General features: G+C 40.9%; 1 protein-coding gene across 1 annotated transcript; it reads left to right on the forward strand.

Annotated features, from left to right (window-relative positions):
- Positions 1-1,456: 1,456 nt before the first annotated feature.
- On the forward strand, positions 1,457-24,532 carry ssh2b (slingshot protein phosphatase 2b). The gene is made up of 15 exons (XM_053332293.1): positions 1,457-1,673; positions 8,322-8,365; positions 17,859-17,971; positions 18,204-18,268; positions 18,358-18,479; positions 18,571-18,636; positions 18,781-18,846; positions 19,016-19,210; positions 19,475-19,568; positions 19,749-19,877; positions 20,261-20,307; positions 20,495-20,641; positions 20,786-20,986; positions 21,455-22,505; positions 22,969-24,532. The coding sequence occupies exons 1-15, from the start codon at positions 1,611-1,613 to the stop codon at positions 24,238-24,240; spliced, it is 3,675 nt and encodes a 1,224-aa protein (XP_053188268.1). The 5' UTR covers positions 1,457-1,610; the 3' UTR covers positions 24,241-24,532.
- The last annotated feature ends 213 nt before the right edge of the window (positions 24,533-24,745 follow it).

Raw genomic sequence — 24,745 nt, forward strand, 5'->3', positions numbered from 1 at the left:
GATTTTCACATTTTACAAAAAAAAGGGGAAATACAGTTTGAATCAGTTGCATCTAAATGTCTGATCCAGTGTTTTGAGAGAGGGGGTATTTTGACCGGTGCTGTTTTGACTATTCTTTTTAAAATGTGTCTCACAAGTCCCCCAATTTTAAGGAAGTACGATACTGCAGTACTTCTTTATAACTGGCACAAGAAAGAGCGACATCATCACCCCTGTCCTGGCCTCTAATGCTCTGATCTCCTCTGTCCATTTTCTTCATCCAGACCCATCTGATCCTCTGATCAGTTACTTCTCTCTGTTCTCAGTCAATATCAATAGTGACCAAGCTTTTTCCATCGCTGCTCTCAGATTATAGGAACAGTCAGCTGTTCTCAGACTGCTAGATCTTCCTCATCTATCAACACTTCTAAATCACAGCTAAAGACCCACCTTTGCAGAATCACTTCATTTTTTGTGGCATTTTTATTTAGTTAATCTTGTCTTTTACAATTTTCACATATTTATTTTGTTTTACTTTAATTCAACTGTATTTTTCACTTTTTTCTTTAAAACATGTTGGTTCACTTTTGTTGTTATTAAACGTGCTCTATAAATAAATATGACTTGACTTAAAACATATATTTTCTGAATTTAATTGTTGCATGCTGTTTGCTTCATGATGAACGTCGTCATTTACTCATCTGTTGATATTCAGCACCAGGGTTGGGAAGGTTACTTTGGAAATGTCATAGGTTACAGATTACTAGTTACCCTATATAAAATGCAATAAGTAATGTAACTTTCAATTACTTAATCAAAGTTATGTAATTTATTACATGATTACTTTTCTAATTTCCTAACAAATGTTTTCAACTGTTGGGGTAAGTGTACCTATTAAGCCCACCAAAATCGAAGTTCAGGTGTTTTTCATGGATACTGACATGATTTATAAGGGAGATCCTTTCTTATGAAGCAAGATTTATTGCTAATTTGAAAATGTATTAACAAGTTCATGTAGAGAAAAGCTAAAAGTCTGGCATGGGCTAAACTGGTACTGTGACACCAAGATCATGATTTATTTACAAAATATAAAATAATATTGATTTCAGACTATTATTAACAGCAATATATGTATTAAGTAACATGTTACTTATCAAAAATAGGAAAAAACCCTCCTGAGCAAAATCTTAATTGGGCCTTAGTTGGACCCCTTTGTAATCATCAACATTTTCATAAGTAAATTAATTTACACTGTCACGGATTACATCTATTTTGTAATTAAATTAAGTAACACCGTTTCATGTAACTAGTTACTCCCCAACACAGCTTAGTACTATCAGTAGCAGGTAGTAGGCTTACTGAGTGACTGACACTCATCACAGTTTTGTTTACGTCCGGCACACACACAGTTAATCAGAATTGACAAACCAGGGCCAGTTGCGCATGCGCAGGTGGCGCTGACAGAGGAAACAGCCGGGGAGTAGTCAAATAGTCTACGACCAGAGAGAAGGAGAGAGGAAAACGAGAGAAGACCAACAACCCAAGCTCGGTTGGGGTTCCTGCCCCTCCAAACAATTATGCTCGTCTCCCCGCTGTCGCTTCCCCTCAGGTGTCCGTTCCCCGGTCGCTGAATGGCGCTGGTTACCGTGCAACGTTCACCGACCCCCAGCACCAGCTCCAGCCCCTGCGTTTCGGTAAGAGCCGCCTTTATTGAACCTTCCTCCACCACCACCGTCAACACCGATAACAAACCTGAATCTTTTTTGCTATGAACGGCGACGTGGAGCTTAATTTCCGCTGTCTTTTTTTTCTTCTCGGCTGCTGACTGTCATAAAGTGCCTTGCCTTTGTACTCGTGCGCATGCGTGAAATATAGCAGCTCATCATTGTCATTTACAGTATACGAGTGCTTACTCGTTGTTAAGTTGGGGGAAAAAGGTTTCTGATGCTACTGTATGAAAAGATAATACACTGTCGTTAGCTTAAGAGCGACTTTTGTCAAATTCACCAATTGTTATCCTCTGTTGACATGGTCTCTATGCACATTTCCGCCAATTCAAAGGTTCAACTGGGAGTTAGCTAGCTACAATACACTCTTCAAAGATAGAGAAACTCCCGTCTTTCATCGGCTGTGTGGTGAATATTGAGGGCTTTCCCTGTCCTCTGTGTGGCTGCAGATTATAATCTTATCTATCTAATGTTTTTTAGTTGCTGGGTTGTCCTGTAGCTATCTAAACCACTAAGAAATATGTAACGCACTTCCGCTCTCAATAAGCGCCTTGTGACACGCATGAACGGTATTTTACTCTTGCAGTGTTGTTGTCTGCTGTCTTATTGTGTGTCTTCCTGTCTTCCTCTCTGCATGCCTATTATAGTTGTCTGTCACCTCCCCAGACTGTATGTCGTTCCTTGTCTGTCTGTATGTTTCTGTACCTGTCTGCACCCCTCTTCCTGTCTTTTTCTCCCTCTGTGTGTGTGTGTGTGTGTGTGTTTGTAGTGAAGGCAGGAGAGTGTGTGCCCATGCAAAGCAGCAGTGGAGCAGGTGGTTTTCCTGTTGTTCGTCACTCTGCTTGCCTTGTTTTCTACAGAAGCAGAAAACCCCATCAGACAAACAATCAGGGAGCGAGGGAGCGAGTGAGGAAGTAATATGCTCGCACACACTCTCTGTTTCCCATTACATTTCTGCTCTTGTCTGTTTCACATAACTGTATCGCTGTGTACTTGTGTTACTCTTCTTCATCAGAGTTGTGATTTTAAACATTATGCTTGTCTTCCCAGTGTTGGTTGATTAGATATTACTCTAACTTCTGTTTAAGAAATAATAAATCACCCAAACAATGTAAATGAAAGGTATAGCAGTGGGCGACATAGATAAAATCCTCATAACTGTTTATATTAGGGCTGCAACTAACGATTATTTTCATTATCCATTAATCTGTCGATTTATTTTCTCAATTTCAATTAATCAATTAGTTGTGCAGTCCCTGAAATGTCAGAAACATTTCAATCACTATTTTCCAAAGCCAAAGATGAAGTCCTCAAATATCTTCTTTTGCCCAAAACAGCCCACAACCCAAAGATAATAATTTTTTGTTAAGAAATTTAAAGAAACCAGAAAATATTCACATTTAAGAAGCTGGAATAATAAGTACTTTTTATATGTATAATTTTAAATTTAACAACTTAGTATGTTGTGACAAATACTACTGATGGATCCTATAACCAGTGTTTAGCATCTGTTTTGTTTAACAAGTGAATTCAGTACCTGATAAATCAAGTTGCTTTATCAAAATGTTCCAAAAATGATATAAAAGTTCAGTATTGCCATAAAGCTCATTGAATTGTGGCTCCAAATAAACTAATAGCAAAATCTTCGATAGATGGCAAAGCTTATACCGGCATAATGCCCGACGCATAAAGATCAAAATGCACCAGTGTAAAGGCAGTTTCATATTTGTTTCCTTGATAGTTGGACCCAGTTGAAGATCAGAAGTTGTGTGTGTGTGAGAATAATTTACTTTCCAACACCAACAACAATGTCACTAATCACAAACTGCAGTCAGGTTATTTTTACCAAGAATGCCTGTCTCAAACTGTCTGTGGAGGTTGTGGTCTTGAAAGGGACCCTGCCTTTCACACCTTTTGTGTTTTTTCTTAGCAAAACAGGTTCTGTGAGTCAGCATAATGATAACTCTCTGTGTACACATACATTTGTTCTGACTGTCTGTCCAGAGTGACGAGTGTATGTAACAAGAATTTTTAGATTGTCAACATTCAGCAATAAGTAGAAAGGAGTGCAAGGGTCAAGGCAAAAGTAACTTGGTGTATAACGACTATTTCTGTCCTATTATTGGTAATTTATGTAAGAGATGCAATAGTGAAACTGAGAGTCTTTCATGGTGACTGTGGTATGACCTGCAAAGCTAGAGGAAGAAGATAAGCAGAGTGTGATTTAGCAAGGTGAGGCAGGCAGGGCGGACTAAGATGCAAACCGTTTTCTTGTGGAAATATGCTTTCAAGTTTGAACCCGCATACACACAGTGATAACGCATTGCACAGACACATGTCTGGTTTCCTGTCGTCATGTGACGTTTGTGTGAATGTGTGTGTGTGTGTGTGTGTGTGTGTGTGTGTGTGAATGTGGAGTCTTGTGCAAAGTTTCTCATGATATGCCTGCTAGCACCATTTTTACTTGAACCTGTCCGGCCTCATTGTCTGTGCCTTGTTATGAGGATGTTTTGTAGGGAAAACAAACATGTACTGCACGCACTTGTACACATTCATTTGGTCTTAGTTTTAACTCGGTGACCCCAGATATTCTCGGCTGTAACTTGTGACTCCCATTGCAGTACAGACGTCTCTGCAGTGATGCATCCTTGTTCAGACTGCACATTTCCATACGTTTTGGGAAAATCTTCTCAGATTTTCATATATGCAAAACATCTGTGTGTTTTCTCATCTAAACAAGGGTTGTGTGTATATCACGATGTGAGGACACATTGACATGGAATAATAAGTTTGTCTAATTTGGTGAACTAAGAATAACTGTGTCACAGTAGTTTACAGCACAAATTAATTAATAGACTTTTTTCAGAGTTGTGTCCCCTCACTCATTCAGTTATTGTCTACCCAAAGAAGACTTGGCAAATACATAATTTCTCAGGCTGGTTGTAATTATAGACTCAGGTATGTAGCACAAAGTAAGGTATTGGATTTTTCTTTTTTTAAATTTTCTCCAGATACTTTTACACAAGGTGTTCAACAATCCACATGATCTATTATAAATATCAATTGCACGAGCCCGCAATTGGAGACCTGCTTTGAATACTGAGGCTGCGAGAGGCTGAGCACATCACAGATGTTAATATTGAACTAGATCTGCAACACAGTCACAAGACCCGACGGTAAATTCTGGCATTCAAATTCTTCTTGACTTTGCTTCAATAATATCTAGGCCAAAACATGCCAGCTCACTACAAATTTAATACAGTGTGCACAATTTGCATTAACTGTCTCAGTCCTTGTTGTGGTGTCACAGATAAGCAAAGATACTGATATGATTTTTCATCCTCAATCAGTCTGAATTGACACATTGATTTCATGTTTTTGTCTGTGCTCATTGTGGCCCATCATCAATCTGTAATCCACTTCTTCCTTTTATGAAGCTGTTAATGGTTTTGTAATGTAGTTAAGCCTGCATACACTGTAAACAAGATAAGTGCCAACAGGCATTACAGGGTAATTGCCAGGTGTTTGTCGGCTGCTAATCCCTCTGAATCTTCTAGGCTTCGTTTTCCACACTTTGCTGATGAGATGTGACTTGGATTTTCCTCCTCTTGTCTCTCTTGTCTCTCTGCTTGTTTTGGTGTGAGAATATGTTATTCTGTGACCGGCCACACCTTAACAACAGACTGAGGTCATTTTCCTGGAGAGTGCACAAATTGAGTTGAGGCTGAACTCTGCTCTCCCTCCTGTCTCTCTGAGCTGCTGCTCTGCTCATTCAACACTGAACACTTTAGATAGTGTTTATGCTTGTATGTTTGTGTGTGAATATAGGAATAATCTCTCCTTTTTAAAAACAAAATCAGGATAGAACATTTAATGTTGCCAAAACATTTCACTGTTTTTATTTATTACCTCCCTTATTTGAAGATGGGCTTCACTATAATAATCCAAGCATTATTTAGTTAAAAGTACAGTTAAAAAAAGAAGACAACAGCTGGTCTGTCTGTCTTTTAACTGTGGCCGCAGGAAAATTATTTTCATCATAAATCTGTCGATTATTTTCCTGATTAATCAATATGTTGTTTGGTCCATAAATGTTCTTCTTTATCATAACATAAACTTTGGTATCTGAGGGAGACTGCACTTCACTTAGTGAAGCAACCCCCCCTGACTATACACCCTTACATCAACCCCAATTTTTGGGTAGGAGACGGGGGGTTGCGGTCATTTACAGAAGTGATTTTAAATGCACTCCCATTTTACATAGTAAATTTACCTCATTTGAACACCTTGGTTTTATTGTTCATTTTAAGGGTCCAGTGGTAATTTGAATAATTTACAGACCTCCCAAATAAAACTGCATTTTTAACCAAGAATTTGCTGAGCTTTTATCTCATTTTATGTCCAAGTATGACAAAATTCTCATTTTAGGTGATTTTAACATCCATGTTTGCTGCCCCCCTCAGACTTTTGGAAGTGATTTTATGGACATTTTAGAGTCTTTTAACCTTACCCAGGCAGTTCAAGAACCAACACATTCCAAGGGTCACATTTTAGATTTGATTTTACACTGTGGTCTCAGCCCCGAAAAAATTTAGACTAAGGATATTTGTGTGTCTGACCATAAAAGGAAAAAGACAGGTCTACATGTATTTTATGAAAGAGCAGTTAAAGAGGGGGAAAATCATTTTCTAATCTGATTTTAGCAAATCATTCCAACCCCCAAACTTTAGACTCTGTCATCGACCCCTCCCCCTGTCATTTTATCGATGCCTCACAAGAAACCTGTCAGAGCTTTTTAAAATTTTTCAGCAAAAAAGTCGTAGACATACGGAAACAAATCACTCCCCCCCCCCCCAGCCCAGGTTTTACATACCAGTAGACATTCACTGTTATTTTAGTCATTTTAAATCCATATCTTTGCCGTTTTTAACTGAAATCTGATTTGAGATTTTAGATATTTTAGGTCCAATTGTATTCTCTATCTATATGTTCCCACTTGGCCAAATCATCCAGTGACACAACGTTTCCTTCCATTGCTACGCAGATGACACACAGATATACCTTCCCCTGAGATCTGGTGACCCAAGAAGCCTAGCTGCTGCTGTAGACTGTCTCCATGAACTGTTGGATGGCACAAAATTTCCTTCAGCTTAACAACTCAAAAACAGAAATAATACTGTTCAATCCCCCAAATACAAAAAATCCCATCACTCTTGGTCCCCTGTCCGCGAACATTAAGCCCACTGCCAGAAATCTTGGAGTCCTGTTTGACTCAGAATTAAGTTTCATTCCTCATATCACAAAAATTGTCCAGTCCTGTTATCTACAATTAAGAACCTATTTAAGTAATTAAGAATCTCCCAACTCAAGCCGATGCTCACCCACTCCGACCTGTAAAAAATGATTCAAGCTTTCAGTTTTTCCCGTTTAGATAACTGCAACTCTCTCCTTTCGGGGTTACCTCAAAAATGTCTCTCTCGCCTCCAACTAGTTCAGAACGCAGCAGCTAGGCTTCTTACCCCAATCCTCGCTTCTCTTAATTGGCTCACTGTTTATTTTAGAATTGATATTAAAATTTAACTAATCACTTTTTTAAAACACGCCTGGTTCTCCAAGCTACATAACCGATCTGTTGACTCCGTATGAGCCAGCCCGCATCCTTAGATCCTGCTTTTGCCATCAGAGCCCCTCAGCTTTGGCACAACCTGCCCGAGGAAATAAGGCTCGCAGATTCAGTACCTCCTTTTAAATCACTTCTCAAAACTCATTTCTACAGACTAGCTTTTATGTGATGTCATTTGCTTGTTTGTTTGTTTTTGTTTATTGCTACTGTCTTTTATTTAATCTTATTTTTTTTCTCATTTATTTTTATATATTTTTATATTCTCATTATCTCCAACTGTATTCCATTGTCCTCTACCTTCATCTCGTCAATATCAGTCTTGTTACCGCTCTCTGTGTTGTGTGTCTTGTTTTTTATTGTAATGCTTTTGCTTGCCTTGTCTGTCAAAGCACTTTGTAAACTCTGTTTTTAAAAGGTGCTATATAAATAAAAGTTATTATTATTATTATTATTATTATTATTATTATTATTATTGTTATTATTAAATGGTGAAACATGCAGATCACTGGTGACTTCTTTTTAAATGCCTTGTTTTGTCCTCAACAGTCCACAACCCAAAGATATTCAGTTTTTCATCATAGAAGACTAAAGAAACTAGAAAATATCATCACATGTGAAGCTGGAATCAGAGAATCTTGACTTTTATTCTTTAAAAAACAGTCTTACAACCATTAATTTAATAGTTGGCAATTAATTGATTAATTGATTAATTATTGCAGCTTTATTTTTGATGAAAGATGTGTGCTGTAAATACAGTGCTACATAGTTAGTTGATCTAAAGTAATTCAAATCTCTCAAGTTATGAAATATTTAAACTTGCATATGATCAATTATTGTAATACGTAAACATAAAAATTATTAACATATACGCAATAATTATATTGATTTCAATGTTAGGTTGTGTCTCTACTGTGCAGCTCAGTTACTCATAATCGAGTGTTGTACTGTACTTCCACATTATAATTTGTCATTTTCTCATTTTATCTCCTCAGGAGTCCGGTAGTGGGGAGGATGATCGCCGCTCTCAGCCAAGGAGGTAAGATATTGACTCGCTCTGTCTCAAAGCTCCATCATCCCCCTTTCTGTCTGCAGCGTTAAAAACAAACTTCATCTTGTGTTCTCACAAGTATGAAAAAGAAGTCTGGATCACAGTTATATATATTTTACTGGTGGTAGTTTTAAGAGACTGGTTAAGAAACTCTCCTTCAACAGAAGCATTTACTGAAGTGTCAGTGAGTGAGATGCCGAATTAGACGGTCTTGTTCTGTTGCTGCCCCTGACTAATGAAGTTAGCTTGGTGGACAGGGAAGAAAATAGTCTTTACCTGAAGTAGCACTTGATGATTAATCATTAGGCTATATGTTTCTGACCCTGCGGGACTTCCTTCCTGTACTGTAGAGTGTGAGTTCCTGTGCTATTGTCGCCTCAAGTGTTGAGCTAGAGTTGAGAATCTGGTTCATCCTGTGTCACTCAACCACATACGCAACTTTTTTGTCCACCAGTTATCAGAAACTCCCCTTATCTTCCACTCCCTGCTGTGTCAGTTTGTATTTGAGCTGCATGATACCATTGAATCTTAGCTGCTGTAATACTCTTACTTCCTCTTTGCTTTATTTGTCCCTTTAATAACGGATGAAGTCCTGAAATCCTCTCATGTATGAGATAATTAGCTGTCCTTCACTGGCTGTCCAACAGAGGGCAGCAGGGTCTGTGTGAGTCAGTGCTGAGTATGTGGGTCAGGGGAGCTGCAGTGCTTATCCAGGGGCAGATTGTTAGCCACTCCCAAAGTCAGAGTGTGTCTGTGTCTGTCTGGTCATTGGAGCTCTGTGCCATCCGACTGAGAGGGCCGTCTGTATTTGTGCAGCTGGGAGTGAAATCTATATTCACATGCTGAGGCTGTGTGTGTGAACACAGAGATAGGTCATTTTGATTTAATGTATTTTGTTAACTGATAATATTTTCAGTCTCTTGTTTTGAAGCCCTTTTTATTTTACCTTGTTGTTTTGTTTACACTCTATTAGTCATTTTATCTCTTGTATCTTGTATCTAACGTTCTGATTCACGCTCCCTTTCATACAGATATACACATTTGGCTAAATGTAATTGTCCAGTTACATAAATTCTGTTTATACTTAACAATGCTGGAGACCCAAACTCCTTTAACTGTGTGTTTTTGAGTATCTTTCAATATCTGGCACAGGCCGAGTTGATAAGACTCTGATAATCAAGGAGAATGTATGATTAAAGCATTTCACATAATGTCAACAGTCTAAACAATCCTGTTAAAAGGAAGAACATTTTGCAACAGATGAAGTGAGAAAATAGATTTTTTTTTTTTTTTTTTTACAAGAAGCACACTCAATTAAATCAGAACATGAAAAGTTAAATAATCAGATAAATATGTATGTTTATTTCTCGTCATATACGTCTTCAAGAAGAGGGGTAGAAAGTATGATTTATTTATCTTTGGCTCAAAAGACACATAAACAAGTAATGTAGATATGTTGTATTGCCTGGAATGATAGATAATGTACCAGTAATTTTGATCAAGTGTTGTTTCTAGTTTAGTTTGTAGTCATATTGCAAAAATCAACATTCATGCATTACATATATAATAAGGGAGCATCACGAGAGCACTACTTATTACTTTGTATTTTGTCTAATAAAACGGTCACATGTATCTTGTTGAGCAGTAATCTGCCATAATAATTGCCACAATTACTGATTTTATACATGTATATCACACAGTGGGCTACAAGTAATTAACTAGCTATTTATACTGTCTGCTGGTGAGACACAGCAAAAGCATGAGAGGTCATGAACTGGTGGAGCAAAATGAGTCTTTTACCAGTTATGGTGGCTAGTTTGGGCCAAGGTCATTGTAAGCAGTTTCCTTAGTGTTGTCTGGTTCTCTCATTACTATTCCATGCACTGCCTTGAAGTCCAAACTGCAGTGTAGTGTACAGACAGGGAACAGGAACTCAATAAAATGATGCCCGTCCTCTGAATTAATGCTCTGGAAGACTTTTGAAGTAGGTTGTCGGTCCTTAGCATCACTGCTGACGACAGCAGGACTGCCCGTCATGCAGAAGTCGGGCAGCTACAGCCGAACTGACCCCAGACACAGGTAGCAACAGTTGAGTCAGAGTAGAATAAGGCTGTAATGATGGTGCGTGTCCGTCTGCGCAAGCAGGGCCCACTGCAGTGCTGATGATTGAAGCCGGTGACGTCAGCAGAATAGTGACATCAGCTGAAGCAGTAACGTCACTGCAGGACCTACAGAAGGGAAATCAGAGGGAGACAGAAGTATTTCTGTTCTTCTACAATCTGCAGTTTTTTAGTTGGATGAAAACAAATGAGGAATTATTGTCTGAATGGGAAGGACATTGAATGAATTACATGAGTGTTACTATTGTTTGTGTGTCTCTAAGACTACAAATCAATGTTTTTCACTCACTTGTTGTAATCTTATATATGTTGTGCGTTACTATACCTGGCAGATTGATTAGACTTTAAATAATCAGATTGACTTACTGTTGCATACAAATGCCTATACAATCAACTGCTGACAGGATAGATGCTAATCAATTATGTGTGTGTGTGTGTGTGTGTGTGTGCTTCAAATAAACAGCAAATACCAGTTAGCCCTGGTTTGTACTGTATTATATATGAGATATTGTGATCTCTAAGGTGATTGTCTGTGTGTTTGTACACATGGAGACATAAGAGCAACAGGCTAGTGTCCGGTGTCTGTCATCCACATCTCGGCCTTCGCTTGTTGTCATTGGATGGTGTGAATTTCAGCAGTCAAATGAGAGACGTTGAGCTGGAACTTGAGAGATGGGTCCAACAAGCACAAACATAAACATGTGTGTTGTTATGAGTCCATGACCACGAGGACTACCTGATCCATCCAGACTAAAAACCGGACAAGTTCTTAGCTAGACCTACAATACCATAACAAACTGTAACAAATAATTCTAATCTCCAATTGAAGAACGATGATAGAGCGATGGAAGTGATTTTCAGGGGTCAGTGAGAAGAGTCAGTCAGACAAAAAGAAAGTATCCTCCTGACAAATGAAATAAGACTGCGGTGAGAAACTTGAGTGCTGAACAGGAAGCTGTGGTGTTGATTGGGTGACTGTCACATGAAGCAGCTGTTATCAGTCGGTGATCAAGGCATCGGGAGGAGTAATTTAGTGTCATTAGTGCAACGACTTTAACCATTTACAGTTTATGTCTAAACTCTTGTTCCTCTGCTGCATGTCTTGTGCTCCATGTAATGTTTACACTTTTTGCTTGACAGTATATTTATATTATTTAGTGTATCAGTAGACTAATAAACCATTTTCTGCTTGTAAAGATCACAGAGGCTGTATCATTATGTTGAGTTACACCAGCTTCATGTGAAAAGCACCCTGAGATAACGTCTGTTGTGATTTGGTGAATTGAACTGAATTAAATCCACTTCACCACTTCAACTTGCTACTGAAGCAAACCAACTGGTCGTGAGATTAAGAGGGTCAAGGAGAGAATACACATGTTTTAAAAAAAACATAAACACATAGCACATGCTATGTAAAAACAGAGCTGCAGTTGTTGTTGTTATTGATCCTGTGATATGAACTGGCAGTCAAGTGGTGGCCACACATTTACTCTCAGTTTGTAATCTATCCTATAAATTTAAACCACGAGGGATCAACAAGCAAGTCTAAGGTCAAGTTTCTCCTCACAGTTCACAAGTCACCTCATGTCTCCTTTTTGATTTCTCAATCCTTTTTCCGTTGTTGTTGTGCTGTTCCTGGAAGCAGATTAGGTGTCGAGTGTCGCTGACTGTGGTGAGATTTTTCCCTAAAGACTTCAGACCTAGTGTTAGTTACGCAACGTCGTCACCTTTCCTCCAGCAGCAGGGTTAAGACAACAGAAATGGGATCAGTGTGTGACCCGCGCTCCCCAGAGGATACCCCTCTGGGTATGGGGAGTAATTAATGCTTAAGCAGGAAAAGTGTTGTCATGGAAGGTAAGTTACCAGGTTTCTGATGATTTTGTCACCGTGAGAAGAGAAAATTGACAGCTGGGCTCGACGATAGAGCCAACAATGACACCAGCCTATAATTGGTAGACCCTCTGCTGACAGATAGAGACTATGTCTTGATATCTGTAGAGGCAATGAAACTATTTCATGTTGTGTACTGTTCATTAAACTGGACTGAATTAAAACTGAAAGTCAAACGGAACATTTTTAACTGGTGTCCTGAAGTTAAGTGTTGATCAACCACAGTTTCTTCAAGTGCCAAAAATAGTTAAAGCTGTACTTTGTCACAACTTAAAGTAAGTTCAAAAATGTCCTCTGTGATGTCTATTTATTTGTATTTGCCTGTCTTGAGTAATATGAGTGACGCAAAAAGCTTGACAAAAATCAGTGGGGTTAAAAAGGGGTTGTCCTGCTGTCCCAGTAGTTAAGAAGTATACCCTATATTGTGATTGCAACAACCCCAGTTAAATCCCAGCTGGTTACCTTGGTTACATATGTAATGTGTATTATGTAAATACTATTAAAATCAACTCCGAAAAATAAATAAAATGGACCACTCCACAGTCCACATACACTTCCGTCAGTGGTTCTCATGTCTCTTTTTAGTGCATATATTCTGTGCTTTTCATGCCTGCTTGAACAATTTAAATATAGTGTAAGGCTATAATGCTGTAGCATCTGCTGCACATATACAGTATGTATTGAAAGGGGCATACCATCGGAATCTGTTTGAGCTGCCACTTCCTGTGCTATGGTATGTAGAAGGAAATCCACATGCATTTCTGCAATATCTAGAGGTTGTTGTAAACCACTGAGTTAATACATATTAGAAAGATACGGATATAACCCTAAAAAAATCTATAAAAGTGTTATTGTACTTTTAAATAATTTACAACTGTTATTAAATTATTATTAATGTTGTTTCCTATGCTCTTAAAGTCATGTTGCTGTGCAGTCAGTAGGGCATTAATTACCTCTCATACACGCCGATTGGACCATGTGTCTCCTCCCCTCCAGCGGCAGGATTTACCGCAGCCTGCTGCAGACGAATGAAACACTACCACAGAGCAGATGTTCAGTAGCACCTGCTCTACATCAGCAAGTGTACCAAAGAACTGCCTGTCTGGTCATCTCTGCTGTCTATAAATATCCTATTATCGCGTTTTTTCTTTGAAATCTCGTGTTTGGTGTGATGTAGATTGATTTTATCCCAAAGCCGCGATACAAGGCAAAAACGCAACTGAGCTGCTGCGTTTTTACAACAGCTCTGACACTGCAGAGCGACTATATCGATAACTACAGTCCACTTCTGTGTGCCCTGCCACCGCCACCGGAGCAGCGATGCCTCCCGGTGTTGTGACCGCGCCACGGAGCTCATCAGCCGGCTGCTTCTGCGCCTGCTGCGCGGCGACGATGAGACCTTATTTCACCGAGAACTCAGTGATCTCTCAGGGAGAAATATATCACCTGTAAGTTTACTGAATACACTGGGCTCACAGCAGAGTCCTAGGCTTTCTCTGTGAGGTATTTAACTGTAGGTTGAGATGGTGTGATGTCTGTAATGTAGGCTGCTGGAGTCTGGTTTTACTTGTCACTGGATAGTTTGACACATTTTTAATCTTGAGGCTTGCTTGGACAATCCCCTTGTATCCCGCAGTGACACTATTATTACTCTCAGTGGTCCTGCCCTTTAGTACATGGTTACAATAAACTAGTATGACAAAGGCATGTGGTTTTTCCATGATGACTTAATGGGAACTGGGAAGGATGTGACAGTACAGCAGCAGAAGCAAAGTCTGTAACTGCAGGAAGATGTTTCCTTCCCCTCTGCTCTTGTTTTAACGTTGAGCCTTAAATGCACCTAGAGGGGGCTCAGCATAAAAGCACACAGTGTACCAACCTGATACAGACCGTTTTTAAAGCAGAGGATGTGATGAATATTTCCTGCTGAGCGTTGTCGGAGGACAAATGACAGGAATGAAACCTGCAAGCATTTATTGGCAATTTATTGAGATAATTTCTTTACACTTAAGCAGAATTTTCTCTTGTGAAGGAATGTGTGTGTCTGTGTGCATTAATGGGAGGATGCAAACTCAGCTGTTAGCCTCTATCCTCTGTCACTTATGGGGGAGGTCTGAGGACAATAATGTTATGATTAAAAAAGGGGAAATTCAAAAATACAAAATTTGCTCTTCACAACTTCTGTCCAGTGTTGTCAGTGTGCACATTCCCTGTAGCTGTTCCCACTGTTGGCCTGGGGAGGGCGTAGAGGCTTTTCCACTTGAAAGTAAAGAGTTAAATTAGGGGGATGGTTATTCTTGCAGACATGCCTCAGATGTAGGTTTGCTTTGTAAGAAACAATTAAGTCTTCTGATTTCACCATGATGGAAAGCATCTCTGAGTTAAGACTGTTTAACTGTAGCATCAATTCTGTGGGTTTCACAAATGTCTTTACAATTTTCCCACTTGGGAATGTAAGTGGATGCTTTTAAGCCCCATTCTGAAGCTGAAGACTGCCTAATTGTTACTGTTGTAATTACTGCTGACAGTTCCTGGTTTATTATGACCCCCACACACACACATACACACACCTCTGCCTCTGTCCATCTCCTCCCAACAGACGATGTCAGAATGAGACTTCCTGTCTCTATTACACCTTCGTTATAGCTAGCTTCTTCCTATATTTATATCTGCACCCAGCATTTTGGGCAAATAGAAAGTCAGGGATCACTGTTTGTTGAATCTACATTCTTACAAAACACAAGGAGACCCTTTCTCTCCACTTAATCCCAGGGCCACAAAACTCTTTATTGAGCATAAAGATAAAGAAGCTTTATTGTCATTGCACACAAGATACAATGAAATTTCGTTTGACAGCAATCCTTGTAGCAGCTATATACTGTATACAATCAGTATAAATATGTATTAAAATAAATAACAATGTATCTAAAAATATCTATAAAATCAAACAAGAACAAGTTAAAGTGCAGGTAAAATTGCAATATGTTCATGGTTCCTGCAGCAGTCTCTTCACCGCCATGGGGAAGAAGCTGTGTTTGAGTCTGTTTGTACAGGCTTGCATTGCCAGACGGGGGTCTGGTGAACAGAGATTGACCTGGGTGAGTGGGATCATTCTGTATCTTTTTGGCAGAGGAGACGTCTCGAGTAAATCTCAACTAGGCGTGCGAGTGGGGAGCCAACAATACACTGAGCTGTCTTGATGACTTTATTCAGCCGCCTCCTTTCTGCTGCAGTGCAGCTGGCGTACCACACCATGCATCCGAAAGTAAGGACACTCTCTATTGTGCAGTGGTAGAAGTTCCTCATCAAAGGTGGAGGGAGTTTGCTCCTCCTCAGCGTTCTCAGGAAGAAGAGACGCTGCTGGGCTTTTTTGATGATGTGGGTGGTGTTCACAGTCCAGTCCACGTCCTTCGAGATGTGCAGGCCGAGGAACTTGAAATCCGTGACACACTCCACCTCCTCCCCGTTGATGCTCAGGCCTGAGTGCAGTGTGGTCCTTGGATCTTTTGGACCTGTAGGTGAACTGATTTTGGTCAAGGCTGGGAGGGATATGGGTCTTAATATGCTGCAACACCAATCTCTCCATGCATTTCATGATCACCGGCGTCAGAGTCATTCGACCCTGTGATGGCAGAGGTTTTGGCACAGTGATTATGGTGGCAGTTTTCAGGCAGGTGGGGACTGTGGCTTGCTGCAGCGAGTGGTTGAAGATGTTACTGAATACTGCAGCAAGCTGATAAGCGCATGATTTCAGCACCCTCCATGGTACTCCATCTGGTCCTGGTGCTTTGCTGATGTCGATGCCATGCAACCCCAGTACCTGATGTTGTTGGAGGGTGGGGGGCTGGTCATACTCTGATGGTGTCGGCAGTGTGACATCTGCCTGTCTGCTGTTGTCCTGTTTCCTTATTGTTACCTTGTCCATGCAGAAGCTGATGTACGACAGTACAGAGGAAGTGTGGAGCTCAATGTCTGGTGGTTCAAAGAGCTCCCATATGGTGTCCTCAAAACAGTCCTGTAAGGATAGTGTTCAGTCCAGCACTGCACTGACTTGTGCTGTGGCTTAGATCTGCAGATGAGAGGCCACCAGATGGTGTGTCTGAGGTGGGGAGAGGACTGGACTTTGTGGGCTCCAGGAATGCTGGTGTAGACCTGGTCTAGTGTTCTGCCCTTCCTCGTTTTAATGTTCACTTTCTTATGAAATGTGGGGAGCACAATCTATAGATTGGTGCAGTTGAAATCACCAGCTGCGATGAAGGGTGTTTGTTCTGCTTTCTGCGGATGCTGTCATGTAGCCTGGTCATAGCTGTGTTAGCATTAGCTCGTGGGTGGATATACACAGCAGCTACAAACACAGCTGTGATTTCCTAGGGCAAGTAGAAGGGTCTACATGTGCAACAATGAACATTCTTGCTAGCTATAATTTGCCTTATTTACCACAACTTGAAAATATTCAGAAAACGTCACAGAAGAGTGAAAATCAAAGGAATGCATCAGGGATCCAAGTCTGTCACATAGTTCTATTGTTCATCAAGCAGTACTGCCAACAGTAGTGCCAAGTAGCTTAGTCTGAGCTACCCATTTCATGCCAGTTCTTCAAATATGCGTCATAAAGTACTTAAGTCTAAGCCTGAGCTAATTAAGTTGTGATTGCTTATTGAGTAGAAAGATAAAAAAAAACTGTAAGTTGCTCAGGCAAGGGCAAGGTTCATGTGGAGAAGATAATTGGTTGGTAAATGGGTGGACTTCTAGTTGCATGGCACCAAAAAAAAGAGTTATCTTTTTGTCCTCTATAACTCAATATATCTTAGTGTTTCATGCCTCATGTCATTTTATGAACACTTAAGTTCATTTAAGCCAGCATGTAATTGGAACCAGCTGGTGTTTGTTGCACAGTCAAGTGTCTTGAGGTCGTGTCTGTCCATTATTGTTTTGTATGAGATGTTTGTACAGGATGTCTTGTGTGTTTTGTGAGAAAACAACACAAGATTAAATCACTATTATTGAAACATGTTCAAAATGTAGAACACCAAATCCCTCATATTCAGTATTCACCAGATGTTTTCATGCTGTAGAAAGATCAACAAAACAAAACTACTCTTTCATACAGTTGAGGAGATACACAGAGAGCTGAATGTACACTTTAATTCTTTAACACTTTAGTTCAGTAGGTTGGGGAAACCTTCAGTAAACAAGACCAGATGAGTCTACAGCTGTGCTCACAGCTCTATGAGGCTCATAAAGACAAAGCTGAACTTGCTGATGTTTAGCAGGCTTGCAAGTTTATCATTTTCACTGTCTTGCTAATTGGTGATTTAAAAAAAGTACAGGTTAGGTGAATGGGGGACCTCCATAAGAGACGATGTCTGTAACAAATTTCATTGCAATTTTAATAGTTAATTAATTTTCAGGATGAATTGTGTTATTACTCACCTTATTTTATTGCATCTTCTCTCTCTCTGTCTGTCCAGCATCAGTGAAAGTTTCCTGACAGTTAAAGGAGCTGCTCTCTTCTTACCTCGAGGAAATGGCTCCTCCTCTTCCTCTGCCTCTCGATTCTCACAGCTGCGCAGCAAACATGCAGGTGAGGTAAAAGGTCCTTGAGCATGTTCAGCATCAAGCAACAACCCACCATGTCACAATTTAAAGATGCTCTTGAAATGTTCAATTAAGCACAGAGCACTAGTAGTAATAATGAGTGTAGTGAAAACAAATGGTGGTTTTAGTAAATAGTGTGTCATTAATTTTACTTAATTTGCTGTTCCAGTTCCTAATATTGATCCAATGTTTTGTTTTACTACTTTTCGTCTTACCAGGAGACATCCAGCAGCATCTACAAACCATGTTCACTCTCCTCAGACCAGAGGACAACATCAAACTGGTAGGAACACACAATAACACACACATACACAATAATCTGAAGGTTGTCAATCAACTGTCGAGACACTGACTAAATTTCTCCTGCTTCAGGCGGTCCGTTTGGAGAGCGCCCACACTCAGGTCACCCGCTACATGGTGGTGGTTTCAACCAACGGTCGTCAGGACACAGAGGAGAGCGTGGTGCTGGGTATGGATTTCAGTCCAGTAGACAGGTGAGCGACTCACATCCAGGAGCATATCTGTGCCTGCCTGTTTTGATATGGTGCATTAAGTTGTAACATGGAGACTTGTTTTCTGTCCCAGCTCATGTTCAGTGGGGCTGGTTTTGCCCTTATGGAGCGACACGCTGATACATCTGGACGGGGATGGGTATGAAAATTTCCAACATATCATGCTTTAATTACAGAGCCAACACACACCAAACATCAGGCTGCAAAAATGGCTGATGATGGCATTTAAACTTTTTTTTTTTTTTACCTCTCTCCTCTGTACTCCCTCTCTTCTTGCTCCCAGGGGTTTCAGTGTGTCAACTGACAACAGAGTGCATGTATTCAAGCCCGTTTCTGTGCAGGCTATGTGGTGAGTCACATTGTATTAATCACATGACTTGGTAGAATGGCTATGCATAATATATGCCATTTTATTGACTACAAGTGTTCATCTTAGTATGTAAAGCATATCCCTGCCATTTATTTGTCAGTCTATAACTCTCTTGACTTCATCTTATTTTCACTTCACTCACTCACAGGTCAGCCCTCCAATCACTCCATAAAGCTTGTGAGGTGGCTCGTGGTCACAACTACTTCCCAGGCAGCTTGTTCCTCACTTGGGTCAGCTACTATCAGAGTAGGGTCTCCTCTGACCAGACACGAATCAACGAGTGGAATGCCATGCAGGACGTGCAGTCACACCGTGCCGATTCACCCGTCCTCTTCTCTGACGTGTAAGTGCCCCCTTTTATTTTCTCCCTCTGTTTTATCCATCTTGAGTTGAATTACTGTACATTCCACTACATCTACTGCATAGCAAAAATTATAAAGCCTCTTTTTTTTTGTCTTGATAACATGAATCCTCCAATAGAAATACTACCATTCCATACTTCATTGTAATACACACTGTAAAGTAGTTAGTTTGTTAGGAGTAACACTTCATATAAGGAAATTGGCTCATTTTATACATTGTCTTTCAATATCTGATGTGTCTGCAGACCTACAGAAAGAGAACTGACAGAGCGTCAGATCAAAACCAGTTTGAGGGAGATCATGATGCAGAAAGACCTCGAGAATGTCACCTGCAAAGAGGTGAGTGTTCGTGTTAGATGCTGGCCTTAAAAATGCAACAAATTGGTTCCCTCCCAAAGTAGAATTGTATAAAATCTTGCATGTTCCAGTTGCTTTTTAATATCAGAATTTAAATGTAATGTGCCTACATTTAAGGTTGCTGTTTCAAGATTTGATCTGTGTGTCTGATGTGTTCTGTAGATCCGCACAGAGCTGGAAATGCACATGACATGCAACCTGCGAGAGTTCAAGGAGTTTATCGACAATGAGATGATTGTCATTCTGGGTCAGATGGACAGCCCCACTGAGATCTTTGATCATGTCTTCTTGGTAGGTTGAACCCAGATCACCACTGCTGCATTTGGCAGCAAGCTTCTCAAAGAGAAATCCATAAAATTAAGAACTGCTTAGCTGGATCACAAGTTAATTAAAAGAACAGTAGAGGATACTAAGTGTCTCATGAATAATTTATCTCTACTTTTAAGTGATTTGTTTGAATATTGACCATAGATATCAGACTTAATCCACACTGGGGAACCTGGCAAAATATGAGATGGGGTTGTGTAATCCTAAATTTATCCAAATTTCACGATACTTTGTTCTTATTTGGTTTGGAGTACCAGTGGATGTTAGTCTTGTCTTGCCACAGGATTTAAGCATTATGAAACACTCAGTTGAAGCCTCTGAACTAGGATTGCGTTTGTTTCCTACAGGGATCTGAGTGGAATGCATCCAATTTGGACGAGTTGCAGAAGAGTGGGTAAGAAGGGCAACAAAAACAACAAAATCCATTTACACTGTCAAAACTGTATAGAAGTCATTAAAATATATATCCTTTTTTTAGAATACAATGTAAATATTATGTGTTAAAATAATCTTCAGTCTGCAATAAACATAGACTCTCATTTTCTAATCTCTCTTCTTACTCATGTGTCATTCTCACTCAGTGTCCAGTACATCCTGAATGTAACAAGAGAGATCGATAACTTCTTCCCCGGTGTGTTTGAGTACCACAACATCCGTGTTTATGATGAGGAGGCCACTGACCTGCTTGCCTATTGGAATGACACCTATAAGTTTATATCTAGAGCCAAGTGAGTTTTTTTCTCTTTTCTGCTGAGCTCTTTTAGGAAATGCAGTTAGTTCCTTTGAAAATCTTGACAAAGTCATATTTATCTGTCTTAATGTTCCCAGTGATGTGAATACTGATGTGCATGCTTGAATTATATCTAAAACAGGAAAGCTGGATCCAAGTGTCTGGTGCACTGTAAAATGGGTATAAGCCGCTCTGCAGCCACAGTGATTGCCTATGCCATGAAGGAGTACGGCTGGGATCTGAAAAAAGCCTTTGATTATGTTAAAGAACGTCGAACTGTGACCAAACCCAACCCCTCTTTTATGAGACAGCTGGAGGAGTATCAGGGCATACTGCTGGCCAGGTAACCACACACTTAAAACAATTATATGTCATGTGGATGGGTTCACGTACCATGATGCTTACATGCATGTTCTGTGTGCACTTAAATGCTAATGTAATTAAATTATAAAACTCCATCAAACATAATAAGTATGTACTCATGTCCTGTATATGCACAATATGTGTATCCATACAGCAAATGTTTTTTGTTTAATTTGGTAATAATTCACTAGAACCTATGTCTGGAAAACTGAGTGAAAGGATTGGGTGTAATTCTCTTCTCTCATATTGCACATATGCATTTTATTCATTGTTAGTATGAAGATATTGTTTAGTGCAGTGGATTTCATAACATTTGTATTTTCATCAATATTCTTTTAAATAACTGCATATATGTGAATCTTTATGTATATATGTATGAACAAAAATAAAAGCGGTGATATAATATAATAGGTTTTTGTTTATCCCCCTTTGTCACACACTTGTACAGCAAGCAGAGGCACAACAAACTGTGGCGTTCTCACTCTGATAGTGACCTGTCTGAGCATCATGAGCCACTGTCTAAATCCTACGCCCAGCCACACAGCCTGGGCCGCTCCGATCCCCATAACCAGGCCAGCAACACTATGGGTCCCTCTGTGAAAGAGCTGCTGGAATCACTGGGGACTTCGTCCAGCACTGGCAAAGCAACACACTCCACTAGCCAGCCTGATACCGGCATCCACTCCAATCAGTTCAGCTCCTCATCCTTCCAGGGGAAGGCATCTCTGTCAGGTGACACTGAAGCTCAAAGCCTTGAGGCCCCTTCTTATTCTGCTGTAGCCACGATCAGCCAGCTGGGCCCCCCTTGTCCTGAGTCCACAGCTGGCTCTGTGTCTCCATTATCTCCTCCGCTCTCCAACGGCATAAGTGACTCTGAGGTGCAGCCGTCATCACCTCCTCTTTCCCAGCCAAGGGCAGCCACTTTGGTGCCTGAGCCTCAAAAGACAGACATGGTAACTGTTGCACAAACTGTTTTGCTGGGCCAACCTCACCCGCCTCCATCCCTTCACCACCTACCCCCCTCTCCAGCTCCGTCTCCGACTCCAGCCTGTGTAGATGAGGTTATCAAACCACAGATGTCGTCCTGTTCTCTGCCTGTGATTAAATCGATGCCAGAGTCAGTGCCTGAGCCCACAACAACACAAACACCAAGCACACAACAAGCTGAACCCCACGGTCTGCCTGCACCAGTGCCTGTCAGAAAACCAGACTGTGACCCACACATGTGTGGCTCGTCTTTGGATGGCTCAGCAGCCCATCCTCCCATCACTAGTGATTTTATCAGCTACCCCAGTGCCATTCCACAAGACAACGAAATGTTGTTCGGCCACAGCACGGATCACATTAACTTTTTCAGTGCCAGGGAAAAGTTCAAGGGAATGACTGAAGATGGTAAGACTCAAAGTGCTGCAGTACAGCAGTCATCCCAGCTGAAGAGTTGTGGCAAGGAACAGCAATCACTGCCTCAAGAGATCTCCGCTAGTGAGGAAAAAAGAAAGGTAAGGATCTGGTAAAACTTTCCAGAATGACTGCACACATACTTCCATTGAAAACAACAAAATGATTCTTTGTCATGCTCTTCTCGGGCATATGTGACTGGAAACTGGGTGGAGAAGTTTTGATTTTTGTTTTTGTCGGGTAATGCTTGTGTAATACACCTAATATAATGTAACTACATCAATTATCAAATGATTTCTGGGATTTTATAAATGTAGGATACTTGGAAGTTTGTTAAACCCACAGCAGTTATATATGGTTTCCAGTGATTCATTTGTTCCAGTAGTTTAACTTTTGGGTTTCTGAGTTGAAGGGTGCCACCTGGTGGTGTAAAGGTAGAACACTCCATTGCAGAGCTTCTTCACATCTGAATCAGTTCTACTTAAATGGTTTTGAATAAAGTTTGTTTAATGGTTTTATTTGACATTGAAACTGTTATGTTTCTCTCCTTTTTACCTTTTGCAGCAAAACCCTGTGCAGGTCACAGTTGCAGTGCACACAGAGGCAACACCTCTTGGTCCTCTCAGCCAACTGGGTCACGAGGACCCCCAGGACCAGGAAGTGAGGAAGTCAAATCAGGAAATAGAGGACAGTTGTGTTTTTTCACAGAAGGAAGCTCAGAATGTAAAAGAGGAAGCGAAAAACAAAGAAGACGAGGAGGCAGCTCCTACTCGTCTCTACAGCGATTGGACAAGGGGCTCTGTGCGGCGTGTCACACGACAGCTGGAGCAGAGAATGAAACAGGAGCATGACTCTCCATCACCCTCTTCATCGCCGCCGTCCCTCCCCAGTAGCTCATCATGTTCTCAGTGGCGTCCATCCGGTGCAACAATGTCACAGGTGTCAGTGGATAGCGCAGAGGAGGATGATGGGAAGTTTAGTCCAATGAAGAGGGAGGGTGCTGATGTAGTTGAGATGGGAGAACAAGGAAATGATGACAGAAGCACAAAAGGACACAAATTCCAGCCTGCTGATACTCAATCGCTCTCTACCTCTTCTTCTTTCCACCACTCAGCCCAGTCTCCCTTTGCCTCAGTGAACTTCCTGTGTTTGGAGGGCGTGACTGAACTCGAGTCGTGCACGGACAAGGAGGCCCCTCCCCATGGTGACATTATTATGAGGGAGACATGGGCGACTTTGTGCGAGCTGGGCGCCTTTCTGCAGCAGGTCAGCGTGGGTGGAGCCCACAAGCCTAGGTGTGTGGACCAGGTTTTTGGCCTCAGTGCTGGAGCAACACGGAAGCGAGGTAGCAGCCTACAGAAGAGGGTCAGAGAGGTGGAAGCCAGGATTCGCCAGGCAGGGCTGACCACTCCATCCCTGATGAAGCGATCTGCATCTCTGGCGAAGCTGGGCTGTCTGGAGCTGCTAGCCAATGACCTGAGTGAGTGGGAGTTCAGCCGCTCATCTGTAGCTCAGTCCTCAGCAGAACATCCCATCCATACAGCTAATGATGACTCCAAGAAGCAGCGGGTCCACAACTCTCATTCCTCAGCCAACCAGCAGCCTGAAGTTGTCAGCATCGGCGCGGAGAGGCTTTCCGAAGCTGGAGAAACCTCATCAGAAGTCTCTCCACCATCAAATCAGAGTCCACAAAGATGTGAACTCCTTAACTCTGACCAAGACTCTCTGCTATCGCCTGGGCTGACACTCATAACAACAAGGCAGCAATATGGAAGGACTCACCCTCTGAGGCGGCTTAAGAAAAAAACTGTTAGTACCCTTTACCACACCATGTAGCCCTCACCGTATATATGTGTCTGTCTGTGTGTGGATGTGTGTGTATGTGTGAGAGAGGGATCTTGTGCACCTGTGAGAAAATAGAAATTGAGTGCATACATTGGATTCATTCAGCAAAACAAACCAATGCCTCTTGCCTTAAAGGAGATGTTTATTAGTTTGTGTATGTTTTTCCACCTGCAGATCTGCCAAGAGCCTCTGTGAAATCTGATCTGAGGTGCTTGTCTTGGTGCAAGAACAATTACAAGGCTATGAAGGTTCATTTAAAGGATTCAAATTGAAATAGACACTGTAGTACAAACACCTGCAACAAAAGTCATTCAAAAAGCAACAAAATATCAATAACTTAAGTTTTATATGAGAAACTTGTTTTTAATGTTGATAAGCCTGAGCCTGTATTTATATAGTCTTTTACATCATTGCTGGTTTATCCATTCTCAATTTGACACATTTACTTGATCGCTGTTGGTTGATTGAATAGTCCAAGCTGATGTTTGGTGGAATG

This window comes from Scomber japonicus, chromosome 13 (genome assembly GCF_027409825.1).
Source record: "Scomber japonicus isolate fScoJap1 chromosome 13, fScoJap1.pri, whole genome shotgun sequence".
NCBI classification, from domain to species: Eukaryota; Metazoa; Chordata; class Actinopteri; order Scombriformes; family Scombridae; genus Scomber; species Scomber japonicus.

What these genes read in the sequence shown, in the direction of transcription:
- ssh2b (XM_053332293.1), top strand. Translation starts at nt 1,611, where the DNA reads ATGGCGCTGGTTACCGTGCAACGTTCACCGACCCCCAGCACCAGCTCC. An exon ending in ATACATCTGGACGGGGATGG is followed by an intron (nt 18,637 to 18,780) that starts GTATGAAAATTT and finishes TCTTGCTCCCAG; the next exon opens with GGGTTTCAGTGTGTCAACTG. An exon ending in GACGAGTTGCAGAAGAGTGG is followed by an intron (nt 20,308 to 20,494) that starts GTAAGAAGGGCA and finishes ATTCTCACTCAG; the next exon opens with TGTCCAGTACATCCTGAATG.